We start from the raw sequence: 18583 nt of genomic DNA on the forward strand, positions 1-18583 counted from the left end.
CATGCACGTTGGATAATTTAGATATATCTAGAAGAAGAAGAAGATGAAAAGGAAGGAGGATATAACATGAAACTTAAATAAAATAAAATAAAAACTGGATAAGCAAAAGAAAAAAATACTTGGTTTAACCCTAATTCTTTTATCTCTCTCAGGTTCACGTACGCACAAACTTTTTGGATTGCATTGAGGAGTCATTGGAATGGAATATTAGATAAGTTCGGGTGAGAGACTTTACAAGAATTATTATATGTATTAAACCTCACATAAAGTGGTTGTTATCTAAGAAACTGTTGTAAAAAAATTTCTTTTGTAATAGAAACTATATTTCTTTTGTATACAATTAACGTGTATCTTTTGCCATAAAATTTTCAAATTAAGCTTTTATTTACTTATGTTATGGATGTGTAGTAAATGACTAAATTTTAGGATTAAAAATACTACATTTTACGAATAGACAAAAAATGATAACTGTCATACATAAAATTTGAAAAAAAAAAAAAAAAAAAAAAAACCCACATCAACAACACCAAGAACGTGAGAGACTTTACAAGAATGAAATATTAGACTTTTAATTTTTTTCCCTAAAATTTAGCATTTTATTTTTTTTCAAAATCAGATATGTTAGTGCCTAAATATAAGGATATGGATGGAGAAATTATAGTAGTAGTTTTATTGTACGAGTCTTTCTTTTCCAAAATAAGGACGACATTAAAAAAAAAAGAAAAAAAAAAAGAGAAAAATGTGAGATTTATTTTGTATACAATTAACATGTATCTCTTCACATAAAATTTCCAATTTAAGTTTTATTTACTTATGTTATGGATGTGTAGTAAATGACTAAATTTTAGGATTAAAAAAAACTACATTTTAGGAAAAGAAAAAAAATGATAACTGTCATACATAAAATTTGAAAAAAAAAAAAAAAAAAAAAAAAAACAACAACAACATAGATAGAGAGAGAGAACGTGAGAGAAGAAGAGAGACATTGTAAGTGTGGGTTTAAAACTAGAAAGAAAACTATAGAAGAAGAGAACAGAAAAATCGAAGTAAAAGGATACAAAGTACAAAGACTAATAAGAACGGAAACAGAGAAACTGAAGAAAGAGAACACAGAGAATAAAGCCAACACAGAGAATATGGAATAATAAATAAGACAAGTTTGCTTCTTCTCTTTCACTTCAGCTCAAAAATTGCAATTAACTTGATCAAGGGAGGCATCCAATGAATGGAGAATGCTATCATACGTGAAGAAAAAGAAAAACTATTTAACTTATGCAATTAATAAGTAGTCTGTAAATATCTGACAATACTCTCTACTCGAACCTATCAGTTAAACTTATGTTTTAATTAAACTTGCGCATTTTCATAATAATAATAATAGAAACATATTCATATCCAAAATAAACCAAGAATAATTTTTTGATTCTATTTTTTTTTCATAATGTGGTGATGGATACAAACGGTTATAATAGAAGATCAGGTTTTTTATTATTTTTAATCATAAATGAACGTTAAGAATACCACATGTCTACATCCCATATTTATAAGATGGACTAAACAAATATCATTGAAAATTATTAAAAACATTTTACGTGAACAAATAAAGTTAAAAAATTTTAAAATTAGTGATTACAAATCTTGCCAAAAATTCAAACGAAATAAAATATAGTCTTCAATAAATCAATAAAATAGAATGATATACATTTATGAATGGTATAAATATATGTATGGAACTTCATATTGTTACAAAAATTATATTATGGCATAAAGTAATACATAGATAGAGAGAGAGAACGTGAGAGACTTTACAAGAATGGAATATTAGATTTAAAATTTTTTTCCCTAAAATTTAGCATTTTATTTTCTTTCAAAATCAATTATGTTAGTGCCTAAATATAAGGATATGGAAGGCGAAATTATAGTAGTAGTTTTATTGTAGGAGTCTTTTTTTTTTCCAAAATATGGAAGAGATTAAAAAAAAAAAAAAGGATTTTTAAAATAGTTCATGGATAGATGTATATATATATATATTTATTTAAAAAAAAAAAAAAAACAAAGTACAAGATGTAAATACTTTGAATTTTCGAAAAAGATAAAACAGTAAAAATGATTATATTTTTCATTACCAAATAACGTATTATTTACTTCAAAAAGTAAATTAAAGATTAAGTTAAGAGAGGAGAATATACTTAGTTTAATGCTTTGGTCTAAATTTAAAGTGCGATTTTTTTAAATAGTACATGGAAAAGGTACTATTTAAATAATGGAGTGCATGATCAAGCAATATTGAACATGTAGGCCATTGATGAGTATTATGTGTAGTGAAATAATTTTTCATCACACCCCTAGACTTTTTTTTTTTTTTTTTTTTTTGTTGTGATTGGAAAATGTAATAATCCAAAATTATAATAAATGTTCTAAATTAACTCTTACACGTTAGCCATCTATCAGTATGTCCCACGTAATTAAGGGTATTTTTTTTACGGATAATTAAGGGAACTTTAATAAAGAAGAGATTAAAAAAGTTTTAACGTAAAACAACAATATTTTTCTTTTCAAACTTCAACGCCTCTTTGTATATTTGTTTGATATTATATTTATATCCGGTAAAGTAAGAAATTAAATGTACATTCAAATCCTTTAAATCATCACCTCCACAACTCTCAACTTCTAAACTCACTAAGCCACTTCTTCTCTCCCTTACACTTACACACAGACACATAAAGTTACAAACAAACACATTATTTTCTCATCCAAATTAACCAAAATGGCATGATTTTTTTTTTTAAAGTGTGTGAAATGAGTACGAAAAATTTAATCTAATTTTAACTATAAATAAATGATTTTTTGAAATAAATTAAACATTTTCTGAATTATATTTTCATCATATTGATCTAACAAATCATAACCTAAAATAATAATTTAATAATTTTAAGAAGTGTAACTTATTTCTCCTATTTTACTAAAAATTTATTACAATCACACATATTATTACAATTTTTACATGTGATTAATTTGTTCAAAATTAGTTCACTTTAATGAGGTTTTAAAACACCCTGTTTGTGACAAGGAAAAATCTATTGATTATTGTGTATGTATGCGCAACGACCACCATAAATTTAATTTAATTTTATGTAGAAATGAGTTCGCAAAATACATCGGCGGTGAATACCGATGACATAGAACGTCGTCGAGAACAATGGAGATATTATGCTCGCTTGAGAAGACAATGAAAGCAGAAATATTCGATTGGCAAGACGTCGTGCTAATTACTCAAGACAAAGGCAACAAACCAAATATTTTAATATTTTACTCATTATCAATTTACATGTTTATCATTATCAATATCATGTTTACATGTTTATCATTATCAATTTCATGATCAAATTACATGTTTATCATTATCAATTTCATTATTTGTTAATGAGCTGCATTTTTGAAACATTATTAATATTTTAATATTTTAATATTTTCTTTCACAACTATCATAACACTCTTTATCACTAATTTTTTCCTCAAAATAAAAATTAGGTGTTGACAACACGTTTGATGGTACTGCACATGTAATAAATTGTATGCGAGGCAGATACAATTGTGCAAAAGATTATAAAGAAGGTATACAGACCATTAGGTACCAACTACCACAACCAAAGACATGTTACTTTTGTAATGCCCGTTTGTTCCATCGAGAGACATCCTCTCTTCTTAAATGCTGCTGGAAAGCAATTAGAATGTGACACAAATAGCATTGCTCCACCAACTTCTCCACCATAGTCGTCATAATATTAATAAGTTCACATATTCCATGTTTCAGATGTAGTGCATTATTTTACAGTTTTATCATAATTGCTTTTGGCAAGGTCATCACATGTATTTTGTAAGTAGTCTTATTGTTACAGTTTTATTATGCATTTTCAATATATGCACTATTTATAAGATTTATTTAGAGGATCTTTTTTTTCCTCCCCCTAAAGGTTAATACTAAATTATTGCATTATCTCCCAATCAATAATACGTTGATTACTGCATAATTTTTTTTTTTTTTGGGCAAAAATGGATAATAATTACGGAATACTAGCCTCTGAGCACGCGCTCACGCGCGTGCTCAGAGGCTCTTCTATTTTTTAGGTGAGGATTAAATTAGAACATTTATTATAATTTGGAATTATTATATTTTTCAATCACAAAAAAAAAAAAACTAGGAGTGTGATGAGTGTCATGTGTGGAGAAATAATTTTCCAATCACACCCCTAGATTTTTTTGTGATGAAAAATTATTGTGATTGGAAAATGATTTTTCCACACATGACACTCATCACACTCCTATGTTTTTTTTTTGTGATTGAAAAATATAATAATTCCAAATTATAATAAATGCTCTAATTTAATCCTTACCCAAAAAATAGAAGAGCCTCTGAGCACGCGCGTGACGCGCGTGCTCAGAGGCTAGTTTCTTTTAAGAGGCTGTTCCAAGCAGTAAAGTCACCCGTCTCATTTCTCTTTTCATAGCATTATTTTTCGGATTCATATCCCGTGCAATACCCGAATGGGATGCAATAGCTTTAATATCAGCCATAGATTAAATCCAATGCTCAAAATATTGATATGTTCTCTGTCCAAGCTGGCAATCCGCATGCCCATCTATTTCTCTTCTCTTTTTCAGTTTTCACTTAGCAACAGTTTACCCAAATGATTTCAGAAAAATTCTCTCTCCTCTCTTTTTTCTCTCTCACTCTTTCACTTCCACCAGCGGTTTTTCTCTCTTTACCTCCCTCTCCCTAACGCTCCTCTCTTGGTCTGTCGGATTACCCTGAAACCCACAAATCTCTTTCCCCACCACCGCCCACAGTATTCTCTGAAACCCACACTATGCTCTGAAATCTTCTAAAAGCAGTAGATGGTGTCAATCAACTGCTTGTTGTTTGTCTCCGTTGAAGTCCGACTGTTTTGGGTATGGTTGATTGGTTTGGATTTTTGGGTTTCAAATGAATGGCAGTTTACAGACTTGAGGGTTGATGTCAAAATGGGTTTTGATATGAGCATGTGTTTTATTTTATTGAGTAAATACTAAATACTAAAATGCATGTCATTGTGTGCGTGAGTGATCGAGTGTGAGTGAAATTTGTATTTATGCTTAAATTAGTGTAAACACATGGAGTAGACTACCGGCCTTAAAATCTGAGAATGTGAAGGGTTAGTTCTATGAAATAACCTTGTCGTTTTTGTTTTTTTTTTTTTTCCTTTGCTCTGATCTTTGTTATTATCTTGCTTCTTTGCTCTGATTTTTGGGCGGGGGTGAGGTTAAAATGTGAGGCGTTTGATTAAAAAAGTAAAAAAAATGGTTTAGTTTGGCTTTTAAACAATTTTTAAAATTACTTTATATGATTTTGAACTAGTTTAGGTTTATATTTTTTTTGTTTAGACTAAGTACATTTTGGTTAGCTTCTAAATACAATCATACACAAGGACCTTAGAGGTACGTGGATTATGCATATTTAAGTTCAATTTGATACAGTAAAGAAGCTTGGCCTAAGAAAATTAGACGCAGCAATGGAATAAAGATGGATTTGCACATATAATATGAAGAGATGAGCAAAGAAAAAGAGAATGTTAACCTTTTTAATTTTTTTTTCTCCTTGATGGTTGATTTAGGGATGTAATCTCACAAGTATACTTGTTTTGGTGGTCCTAGTTAAAAAGAGGGGAAAAAGGAACACACACACACACACAAAGAGGCTTTGGAGAGAGATTGTGTGTATTTCAGGATAATATGCATAGGGTATTTTGTGACAGAGTTGAGACTATTGAAAATGACAAATTGGGTGATAATGTTACTTCAATTATGACTACTATATGGTTTCTGAAAAATTACTTCGATATTGATTTTTCAGATTATGGTGTGTCTTCATATGATTTAGGAACTGGTTTTGGTCATTTTGCTATTGCAACTCCAGATGTAAGTTTCATTTTTATATTCTTGGAAGTTTGTTGATGTAATTTCTGTTTTAGTGTTGAGGCTGAATTATGCATTCCTTGAACATTGAGGTTTACAAATTGGCTGAAGACATCCGAGCCAAGGGTTGTGTTGTCACTAGAGAGCCTGGTCCTGTTAGAGGTGGACAACCTGTTATTGCCTTTGTGAAGGATCCTGATGGTTATGTTTTTGAGCTTATCCATAGAGGTCCAACTCCTGAGCCACTCTGTCAAGTAATGCTTCGTGTTGGTGATTTGGAAACTGTTGGCACCATCTATTTTAAGTGAATCTTTGCCCGTGGATGTGTATATTTTATTAGAACTCTTGTTATCATTATTATGTTCTTGTAATCAAAGTTTTCATTTCAATATAAGTTTTCAGTCTTGGATCAAATCCTTTTCTTGTTTATCTTTCGTCTCATGTATCAATTTGTGATTGTAATGCAACATCAAAATTGTTCTACTAGTTCAACTTGAAGCATTAGATATTAAAAATAAAATCACACAATCAATTACATTCTCAAAATAATATCATGAAAGGATAAAACATGTTAGTATTGCCTCAAAAAAAAAAAAGGATAAAACATGTTAGTACATTCTCTTGGTTTGAACTCTACATTCTTGTAAGATTGTTGTATAAATAAATAAGGAAACTCTTGCGTCAAAATTAGAGAATACATTCAATGTTAATAGAAAAGAACTACGCTATCCCTCAACCAAACAAAAACCTTTTGATGAAGATAAAGCCCAGGTCGTTAACTGTAGCCCAATATTTAAGAATGTGCTTGAGTAGCCGATAGCTTGTGCTATGTCTCCAACATCACTACAGCTCCCTCCAAAGATGGCCTTTGGTTGTGTCTAAATTTTCTCAAAGTAAGCTTTATTCTTGCATTCCAGATTAGACGTAGTAGCTCATTGTTTTAGCTCCCTTTTTGACAGTTTCTCCACCATCAGCAAAAAGCTGGAAAAAGTTCAAGCTTTCCATTGCTGCATTAGCCTAGGTTGACTTCAAGATACATGGTGCTTCAATTGATCATGGAATGTTTCAAAAGCTTTTCTCAACAGATACATTAAACTTTTGGCCAGTAAAGGCTAAATTTTTTTCCTATTAACAAGAAAACAAGGGACATACGGTCATTACTCCATATAACATTTCAGCCTCAGTAAATGAAAACATAAAACAAACTAGGCTATTCATATGATCAACTATGCCTAACAAATTAGTTGCAATTCTTGTTTTATGGTACAAATCAGAACCGTATCTCAATAACATAGAAATGTCCAAGTAGAATCAAAGTTCATCTAGAAATACTTGATGTTTTATTAGAAGAAAAACAGAATCACCCAATTTTGGAAGATTATTTCAAATAAAAAACCCAAAATATTTTGGACATGCACTAACAAACATATAAAAATCTGTAATTTATTGCTTAACATTTGGGCAAAACTTGTAAAGTATGACTAGTGACAATTCAAGACAACAAAAAGTTTCCTCACAACTTCACCTTTCAAGAGCCATAGTTTGTATGTATAAAATGAACTACAACATGCCAAATATATTATCCTACTAGAATAATACACAACTGGATAATCAATCCAAATTTAGGGAAAAAGAACATGTACTTAAGTAAACTTAGAAGGACAAAAAAGAAAAATATTTTTTAGAATACCTCATGACCAAGCAACAGAATTTCTAGCTAATGTCAAAGAGGAAAAACCTCCTAAAATTGCTCAAGAGGCACCACAAACAAAAGGCTCAGTGCAAAAGAGGTGGTGAAGCGATTTTTTCTATTTCCTTGTAATCAACTACATCTTAATCCGAATTAGCAAGGTTTAAAATCTTTGTAAAGAATCAAAATGGCAAACCAAATATACAACTATATAAAACCAATATTTCAAGGATTCCAGTCTTTAAAGTACTTACAAGTGAGCAACTTCTGTTGTCTTCTTCCCAAAAACATAGCTCGCCAGAACATCCTCCATTCCTACATCACAGCAATTAAGCAATTAAGATTAAAGAAATTAACCTTCAAGTTTAAAGCAATTAAGCTTCATTTTACGAAAAGTTATCAAATTTACAACAAAAGCCCAGATTTTTCTATGTTTAGTTTTCTTGAAGCAAAAATTGAATTTTTAGCATAAAACTCAAATGGCCAACCACTACTGACACTCTGTATTGTTAGGTAGGACAAAGAAAATGAAAATAGAGCAATTTTTATCATATGGGACACTTCAAAAATTAACGATTCCACTTAATTAGACTCCAAAAACTTCATTGCCTATTTGAAATTCTTCTTCACTACCATTAAATTATCTTATACATAACGACTCTTAAAAAAAAAAAAAAAATCTTATACATAACAAACACGCACAGAAATATATAGGAAGCGGAAGAGGGAAAAGGGGAACCAGAAAGAGGAGGACAAAGGGGATTTTCCGACGAGACAATGGCCAAGTACCGTCGGAACCACCGATCCGGCCGGTGGCTTCGTTGCTTCAGAGAGACCTTCACTCCATGAGAGTTGGGACTTGGGACAGCTTCACACACGAGAAAGAGGGAGGAAGTTTTTTTTGTTGAAGAGCGAGATGGGTCTTCTTCGTCGGCGTCGGAATCGGACGAGCTTGAAGCTTCGCCGGAGCTTTGGAAGAATAGTAACTCTACTGGGTTCTCGAAGCAATGGAGGTTCAGAGAATTGGTTCATCGAAGCGACAGTGATGGAAAAGAGAGAAGCTTGGCCTTGTGTGGACTGGTACCGGGCTGCTGTGACAATGGATTGAAGGAGAGGCAGAGAATGGGTTGCTCAGGCGAGAGAGAGAGAGAGAGAGAAGAATGAAATTTGAGTTTATGAAAAGTTAGGGCTGAAACTGAAACAGTGGGCGGGTGAAATTTTTTAAAGGGTAAAGAAGTCTTTTAATATTTGGTGAGGTGTCAATGATTTGAACCATTAGATTAAATCTACGGCTGAGAAAAGAGGAATTGCACGGGATATGGATCCTTATTTTTCCTTCTCTTTCTCTCTCTTCTTTTCCCCCCTGTCTCTTTCACCTGAGTTTACCAAGCTACTGTGCAAACAAAGAAGAGGTGATCCTTTCCCCCAAAAAACAACCATCTCCTACTGCAACCCTAAAATCACTCAAAAATCCAACCTTTTTAATACATCCGAAACCAACAACCGCAACTACACCAAAACAGAACCAAGCACCTCCTTTTTCTTTCACAAACCCTAAACCACAACTACAACCACCATAACCCAGCCCCCTCAAATCTCCAAAAACAGACCCCAAAATACACACAAAAATCTAACCTTTTTCACAAGAATCACAACCAACAACAGCAGGGACATGCACAAACAATGGTGGCCAACAACAATAACACGCAGCTTGGAAAAGGCAAAACAACGAAGAGGAAGCAATAACAGAGAAGGAGACTAAAAATGGGTATTATCTGTTTCTATTCTCATATTTCATAAGATAGATGCTGTTGTATGTGCCTAGATTCTGTAGATTTGAGCTTTGTCTATGTTCCACATGCTTAGATTATGCATACACCCTATATTCTTGTACAGAGAACACATAAACAGCAACATCAACATACACGGTCACCACCGTTTGTGGTGCCTCCGTCTAGCTTCGCCGCCCTCAGTGGTGGTGATCTATAGAGAGAAAATTCGAGATAGAGAGAGAGAGGGGGGGAAGAAAGCTTTTAGGTTCAGCCATGGAGGCTCGGCTGGGTTTAGGAGCTTAAAAATGCTTTAATCCGATGGATTTGAAATAAGAGAAGATAAGATAAAGAGAGTTTAGTAGATAAGGGAAGTTTCTACAGACTGACCCACCCTGTCCATTTGGCCCAATCCACACCAAAGCCCAACTTTGGAATTGTCTCAAACCAATCCAATCACTTAGCCCAACCCTTGAATCTCACATTTTTAACTTTTAGCCCAGCCGTCAAACAAAACCAAGCCCAATCCTTGTGTGCAAAATGGGCCCAGTCCGAAATTTGTTTAAGCATGAACGCTTCGAACCAGCAGATTTCCCAAAGCTTTAGCCCAATACTTGCAAAGCCTCAACTTAAATTCCAAACATTCAGCCCAATCCGCGGGTCCACAAGCCACAAACACAACTTCCCAAAATTACAAATCAACCTCAAACCTTTCCCAAAATCGCAATTTGACCCTAAAATTTTTCAATATACCATTTCAACCCTCCAATTTCCTAAAATTATATTTTTGACCCCAAAACTTTCCTAAAATAACAAGTCAACCCCAAATCTTTTCTAAAATACATTTTTGATCCCAAACCTTTCTCAAAACTTAATATATAGGCTTGATTTTTTGATCTAGTGATCCAATGTTTGCATTCAATCAATATATCATTTCCATCAATAGGAATTAAGATTTTGTTTTTAATTAAGCTCAATGATGTAAATTTCTCTTTGTATGACACATGGGGTAGATTGAATTAGAGATTTATAAGTACTTGTTTTTGTTTTTTTTGCTTTTTTTTTTTTTTTTCTGTAATCCATACAATCCTAACTAAAATTTGGGCTTAAAAAAATTATTTCTAAGTGTATTTTCACCTTTTATATCAAGAGAAAATTAACAAAATATAATTGAAGACATTAACATTAAAAAAAAAACTTTTTTTTTAGTGAAAAAATATATCTTTAAACCATTCGAATAACATAATATTAAATATTAACACCGCCTGTATACAAAATTCAAGGAAGAATTGAAAATAAATAAATAAAACTAAATATAACCTACATTACTAGACAGCACTGCACAATACAACTTTTACCACATTACTATCTCTTGTCCTTTCTTTTCACCGTTTGAATTTCAAGTCTCAGGTTTGAATTGTGTTGTTCTTTTTTTAAAATTTATTTTTGAAATCCAAAAACCTGCACACTCTCTCCTATTTTATTTCTCCATGTCAGCCTCCTACACACCATTTTAGTAACAGAAAGCTCTCCCTCTCATTACACACTAATTATTTTAGTTTTATAGCTAAAAGCTAACTTTCTCTCATTCACTATGACACATCTTGGAAGGTTTGTCTGGTACTACGAACCTCCTAACAAGATAGGGAATAGGTATTTTGTACTTTCTTCTTCTTATTGCTATTTTTGTTAGTATTTTCCTTGAGTCTTTGAATTGTTTTATTTATTTATTTATTACTTAAGCTGAGATTTTAAGGAACATACTTCTGGTTCTTTAGGATGTTCCTAGCACTAAATATTCTTCATGGCGTCCTAATTGTGTAGGTGATATTTAGTTTTGTTTGGGCTAGGGTGGGTTTAACTGCATGATCAATCTAATACTAACACATCTTCCAAACTAAGCTTCTACATATATATATATATATATATATATTCTATTCTATCGAAGAGCATTTGAGAAAGAGATTTCAATTACTCTTCTTCGCATCTTCTTCACCAGAAGTATGTTCCATTTTCTGTTCAGCCCTAGAGTGACATTTCTTCACATGAAAACAAACAAAAAGTTTTTGACACGATAGAACAATAAAATTAAAAAATAAAACACTAACAGATTTCAATATATATATATATATTTATATTGTTTACCATTTTTCCAAATTCTCTCCATACCATTCTTAAAATTTTTTAAAAAAATTATATTAATTTTTGTTAATATAATTTTTTATTAATTTTTTTAAAGAATAGTATGGAGAGAATAAAGAAAAGGTAAGCAAAAAAAAAAAAAATGTATATATATATATATTGAAATCTGTTGTATTTTATTTTATTTTTTATTTATTGTTCTAACGAGTTAAAAATTTATTTATTTTCATGTGAAGTAGCTGGTCTTTTTGTTAAGGGTAAAATAGTCTTTCTGTTATTTGGTGAGGTGTTAAAGGCTTAAGCCATTAGATTAAATCTATGGCTGAGAATGTAATATATTACATGGATATGAATTGTTTCATATCAGCTATGGCTCTATATATGGCCTGCACTACACTCATTGTCTTACACTCTGACTCTCATTCTCTTGCTCCCTCTCTCCTATTGGTCTATTTTTTTTTTTTTTTTTTTCTAAAATCTTCACCCTCACCATGACCCTCTTAGGAAGGATGGCCGGAGCTCGGAATATCTTGAACAAGAACAAAAGTATTATAAATCATATTCTTATTCTTCTCTTCTTTATCATCTTTTTTTTTGGTTGGTTTTTTACTCAGTTTTGTTTTTTTCTTTTTAAAACAAAGTTGGGACTTCACCGAGTGCAGGATGAAGTTGAAAAAATATCAAACTCATGGTATATATATATTTTTTAATTTCTTTTTTTTTTCCCTCTTTTTTGTATATTGTCTTGCAGAAAGTATAGAAAAAAGGTCAAAAATTCTTGTCTGGAAAGAAATATATGGGAAAAGTTCAAGGGTTTGACGTTTCTAGGGTGGAGAAGGTAGATGCTGGTTCGGGAGATCAAGAAAATGCAAAGAAGGAAAAGGGTAAAATTCCCCAATATTTGACGAAGGGATGTTTACCCTTTTCCTTCTTTGCATTTTCTTGATCTCCCGAACCAGCATCTACCTTCTCCACCCTAGAAACGTCAGTCCCTTGAACTTTTCCCATATATTTCTTTCCAGACAAGAATTTTTTGACCTTTTTTCTATACTTTCTGCAAGACACCATATACAAAAAAGAGGGGAAAAAAAAAAAAAAACAAGAAATTAAAAAATATATATACTATGAGTTTGATATTTTTCAACTTCATCCTGCACTCGGTGAAGTCCCAACCTATTTTAAAAAGAAAAAACAAAACTGAGTAAAAAACCAACCAAAAAAAAAAAAAAGATGATAAAGAAGAGAAGAAGAAGAATATGATTTATAATACCTTCGTTCTTGTTCAAGATATTCCAAGCTTCGGCCATCCTTCCTAGGAGGGTCATGGTGAGGGTGAAGATTTTAGGAAAAAAAAAAAAAAGACCAATAGGAGAGAGGGAGCAATGAGTCAAAGAGTGTAAGACAGTGAGTGTAGTGGAGGCCATATATAGAGCCAGAGCTGATATGAAACAATTCATATCCATGCATTACCTTAAATTCTCAGCCATAGATCTATATTATATATAATAGCAGAAGCTGAGAGAAAGTGGATTCCTACAATTAAGAAGGTGGTGACAAATAGGATAACTGCCTATCTAAAAGTCAGACACGTATAACTTAAAAAAACGATACATTATATTGTTTCCCAACGTTAACACTGTTTGACAGTCTTTGTGTATATATATTTAAAAAAAACAGTTAAAGTCCAAAAAAAAAAAAAAAAAGAGAGCTTGCAACTAAAAAACCCTAGCGATGCAGAGAAAGGGAAGGAGAAAAAAAAAAACACTTGCGATATAGAGGAGACAGAGTTTGCACGGCCGGTTATTACCATCCCTTGCCAGACTTAGACCATCAGATCGTCGGAACCGACATCAACAAAGGTACATTTTTTTCTCAATTTTGTAGGTTTGGGTATAAAATGTTACTTTTAATTGAGTTTTTTTGTTGGGTATGTTTAAACTTGATTTGTTTTTGTTTTGGGTTTATGGAATCTCTATCAAAATGTTTGTTTTCTCAATTTTAGATATTTGCTTTTGTTTTTTTTTTTTGTTAGTTTTTTTAGATTACAGAAATCACTAAAAATATTGATTTTAGTTTGGGTACTTCTGTTTCTAATCTTAAGAAAATCGTTGGGATTAAATAGGTATAGGTTGAATGTTGCATTGATATTTATTTTAGGTTTTTTTGCCGTATGAAAAACTTGATTCCATTATGAAAAGAAAAAAAAAAAACCAGATTTAATTTCGCCTCTCTATCCTCCCCCTCCTCCTTTTAGGCAAAATCAAAAGCAAAAGGAAGGCGGGATGGTTATCTCAATAGATGCCAATCTGACTGCTCCTCTTTCAGGTTCTTACATTTTCCACCGTTTCTTATCTTACTAATAATTTCCACTTCTTGACTTTACTCTTTCATATTTCAGGAGGCATATACACGGGCCAATCTGTGGTAAATAAAATCTATTTTTGATTTTTCCTTCAAATTCTGAGTTTAACTAAATGCTAATTGATTTTTTATTTTGGGCAGAGAGTTGTTCCTATGGATATTAATGGTAGGGAAAAAGCGTTCCCCTGGAGTACAATTGATAGTCAATGAGTGCATTCAAAAACTCAACCACTATTGCACTGTTGATGATGTTCAATTACGGTCCAATCCTAGAAATGCAAGTTATATACATATATGTCCACTTTTATCTAATCTTGGCCTTCTTTACGTTTTATCTTTGAAATGAATTTTTGTTTCATATTAATAATCAAATTCTACATTGATTTGTTCATTTATGTGTTGGTATTTTTATGTTATATGCAAAGCAAAAACTGATAATTCGATGTAATTATGGACACACCAAGTGCACATAAACGGTTTGTTCTTACTAAAACAACAACATCAACCAAGCATTAGTCCCAAAATTTTGGGGTTGGCTATAGACTAAAAAATATAGACATGGATCACACAGTGATATGTCGATTCTTTAAAAAAATTAAGGCATGATACGTTGGGGATATAGTGATTAAATCAATTAATATATTTAGGTGTATTTTATTTTTATTTTAAGTATAGGGATTTTGGAGTGTTCATGCTTCTGAGGCTATAGATCTTTAGAGGGTCAGCCATGTATTCTTTTCTGCCATTCTAAATTGTTTGTCTTAATTTTTTTTTTTTTTTTTTCTAATTTTGAATTGATGCCATGTGTTATGGTGATGCAAGGGCTCAAGTTGATGATGAAGATATAGCAATGATGAACATTAGCAGGTCTGATGATTGGGTCACCATTAAAATCATAAACTAGACAATGATGGTGAATCCCTTATCCACATCTCTCATTGTTTAGGTTTTTCTTATACACTTTCAATTTCAAATAAATTTTTATTTAAAACTTTGAAGAAACATTCAATGCTTTTTGCAACAGGAATCAACTATGCTGATATGACAAATTAGTTTTGGTGTCATCGGCTCCATCTGACGAATCAGTACCTAGCGGCTTTAGAAAGAAGAAGTCCAAGTGATTACTGCCATCTTCATTTAATACAAAAAACACCATTGTTTCTGCCAGGAAGGGTATGATCAATTTGAAAATTTTACATGCTTTTAATACTGTTGGAATCGTGGACAGTGATTCAGGCTTGAAATATGTTTATGAGAAATTCTATTTACATCATGTATAGAAAGTAATTTGTACAAGGAAAAGTTATAAAGTAAATGCATAATATATTCCTAAGGTAATTGCAAAGAACAAAGTCAGACATTGGGCGTGATATTAGGGGGCAATCTGTTGTGCTTTATCTGTGGTAAATTAGCTCCTTGATTTAAGCATTGAGGCTGAGAATTTGGCTTCTGTTTGTTGCCATATTGGAACTGAGGCATGGGCTGCAAGTGTGCTTCATTACTTAATATACATCTTTCTTCTTCTAATTTATATTTGATATTTGAATTGCCAATTATGTTGCTCCTTAAATGTTTTTGAAGTGACGAGGTTATGCATTTTTTTAAAATCTTTTATAGGATTAAATTAATTTTGATCTTATTGATGCCCTTCAGACTTCACTGTGAAGCTTAGAAAGATTAATGGATCTGAGACTTTCTGTCAAATTTCTATGCTCTCACTGTGACTTGAAATGTGTGAAGATCATTAGTAGGACAGAATAACTTACAAAAAAAAAAAAACCAACAAGAGAGAAGACCAATTATACAAAAAAAATTAACAATTTAAACTAACTTCCTCCCTTCCCTGCCTATTTTTTATGTGAATATTTATCTTTCAAGTGGTTTGTTCTTTAAAATGGAATTAAAAATTCAATGATTGAAGTGTGTGTAAGGGCCACTCTCACTTGATTATTTAGCAAAAAAGAATGTGGGTCTTACTTAACTTTATTCAATGTGAGTTTAATCTTTGTGCAATTAGGGTCAAGGACTTATCATTTGTGCAAAATGAACAATGTTGTATGTCGAATCGTTGAGATGAAAAATATAGCATTTTTATTTTTATTCAATATTGTCTAATAGTTGCTTCTTCTTTTCTCCGGCAATAGATTTAAACAATAATTCAATAAGGGGGGGGGGGGGGGGCACAGCTAACTAAACGAGAACTAAGAGATTTTATTAATCATTCAATTTCTTATTGGGGTGTACCTCTCTGTTGTTGCCTTTGGAAGGAGAAGCAAACATTTTTTTTTTTATTGATCATATTTTATTTGAGAAGATGTCTAATAGAATGTTGTCTTTAGCGGGTTCAGAAATCAATCAGGAAACATCAAAAGACAAAGCGATTGAATCTCACAATTTCTGATGAACCTTTTATCCCAAAAAAGCAGAGAAATGAAAAAGGATTATGTTTAGTAAACTTGTTTCAACTACCTATTTACTACAATCAGTCTAAATCTAATCTAGCAAGCCCCATATATGCATCTCTTGCCCTTATAATTAAAAATTAGATTGCTTAGATAATTTCTGATGAACAAGTGCCCTTTGTTCAACATACAAAAACATTGCATAGTAGCAAAAACAAGCAGCTATTCAAAGCTGCAAACACTCCTTGCCAGGGGTACAAACAGATCTTACACAATGACAAACAATACAGATAAAACTAACCATAACTACCATTACCATCTAATTATTCAACAAAACATGACAGAAATCACACCCTAAGCTCTTCTACAGTGACATTTATTCCTCTTTTGAAAATATCCCCCACTGACTGCATAGAATTTTATTTTGCATTACTGCAAAAATTCTGACTAAATCAACCCATGGTGATTCTTGCCTTTGGCGTCAAATATGATAAATGGAAGCAGCCCAAGCTAGTTTACACAATATTGGATTATCAAGCATACAGCTTCCCATTAGATGCTTTCATTATTTTTTCATTGTTTGCCAAAACTTATTAGACATTTTATATATTTGAATTTGAATATGTGCAAGATAAAATTTCAAAATCAAACTCAAATATAATTGGAGAAACCTTCATAATTCTTATATTACAATATGGTGAATATACACGAGCTAATACTACTTTTGACAGTGGGATTGGGTGAGGCTTTTTGAAAGACATAAAACACAAGATGATTCAGATGATTGAACCATTTAATCCAGAATCATAATGCATACAATGATATCAAGTAAATTTCAGTCCATTCCTTTTTCCATACTATAGGTTTGTACTTAATTAAGCTTTAGTAATTGTTGTGGTGAAATGGAAGGAGTTTAAATTTTTTTTTTTTTTTTACTTGCAGCCCATACGGGATCATGGGCAGAAGCCTACCCTGACATTGTAACATGTACAAACATGTTCTGGTGGCCAGCCGGAAGCAAGTGGGAAGACTGTCTTGCCTCTGAACCTGGAACAGGCCAATTGAACCCCTTAAACCCCAAGACTTACCAAGTCCTGAAACAAGTTATTAACGATGTAGCCACCCTATTCCCAGAACCATTCTACCATGCTGGAGCTGATGAGATCATCCCTGGTTGTTGGAAAGCTGATGCAGCCATTCAATCCTTCCTCTCAAATGGTGGAACTCTCAATCAGCTACTCGAGATCTTTGTCAACTCTACTTTTCCTTGTATTGTATCCCTCAACCGAACAGTGGTCTACTAGGAAGATATTATATTGGATGCTAATATCAAGGTACCAACCACAGCTCTTCCTCCAGAGCATACCATCTTGCAAACATGGAACAATGGCCATAATAACACCAAAAAGATTGTTTCTTCTGGATACCGGGCTATTGTATCATCTGCGGATTTCTATTATCTGGACTGTGGGCACGGTGGCTTTTTAAGGAATGACAGCCAGTATGATAATCAAACAAGTGGTACCTCTGGAAATGGAGGATCATGGTGTGCACCTTTCAAGACATGGCAAACCATATACGACTATGATATAACATATGGGTTGAGCAAGGAGGCCAATCTAGTGTTAGGTGGGGAGGTGGCATTGTGGTCTGAGCAAGCAGACCCTGCAGTTTTAGATGCAAGAATATGGCCACGAGCTTCAGCAATGGCAGAGACACTGTGGTCTGGGAATCGAGATGAGACAGGTAAGAAAAGGTATGCTGAGGCAACTGATAGGTTGAACGAGTGGAGATATAGAATGGTGCGAAGAGGTATTGGAGCTGAACCCATTCAGCCACTTTGGTGCATTAGGAACCCTGGCATGTGCAACACAGTTCAGTCTGCTGCTTAAGTATTTCCTTCTTATATGCTTGAAAAATAATAGTTCTAATAACAGTCACTGATTTGATTTTTTGTGTTACTTGCTAATGCATTAGTTGAGGAAGATGAGTGGCAATTGTATTTAATTTTCAAAATGTATCAAACAACTTATGTGACAAATGGTTTAACTCCTCTTTGTTTTAAATCACTCTGCTGTGTGCAACGCAGTTTTAAGCAGCGAGCCTCCTCAACTTAGGTCAATCTAAACTTATATTAAAATAGTTATGGAACTTATTTATCGATATTTATTTTACAATTTTTACTCTACATTAAATCTTTCTCTTGGCTAGCACTAGCTTGAGAGGGTGTTATGTGAATGAATTAAGATTATGTTGAAGCTATAGAG

At 32.4% G+C, this 18583-nt stretch overlaps 1 protein-coding gene, 1 long non-coding RNA gene and 1 pseudogene across 2 annotated transcripts; 2 read left to right on the forward strand and 1 right to left on the reverse strand.

The window, feature by feature from the left end:
* Positions 1-4467: 4467 nt before the first annotated feature.
* LOC126724777 (lactoylglutathione lyase GLX1-like) lies at positions 4468-6472 on the forward strand. The gene is made up of 2 exons (XM_050429168.1): positions 4468-5955; positions 6045-6472. The coding sequence occupies exons 1-2, from the start codon at positions 5770-5772 to the stop codon at positions 6258-6260; spliced, it is 402 nt and encodes a 133-aa protein (XP_050285125.1). The 5' UTR covers positions 4468-5769; the 3' UTR covers positions 6261-6472.
* A 73-nt stretch (positions 6473-6545) lies between these two features.
* On the reverse strand, positions 6546-9747 carry LOC126724778 (uncharacterized). The gene is made up of 3 exons (XR_007655119.1): positions 8382-9747; positions 7897-7957; positions 6546-7077 (listed from the first exon to the last, which is right to left on the reverse strand). It is a non-coding gene; the product is annotated as an uncharacterized LOC126724778 (long non-coding RNA).
* A 2786-nt stretch (positions 9748-12533) lies between these two features.
* On the forward strand, positions 12534-18578 carry LOC126724779 (beta-hexosaminidase 2-like; annotated as a pseudogene).
* Positions 18579-18583: the final 5 nt, after the last annotated feature.

The sequence above is a fragment of the Quercus robur genome, chromosome 5 (assembly GCF_932294415.1).
Source record: "Quercus robur chromosome 5, dhQueRobu3.1, whole genome shotgun sequence".
NCBI classification, from domain to species: Eukaryota; Viridiplantae; Streptophyta; class Magnoliopsida; order Fagales; family Fagaceae; genus Quercus; species Quercus robur.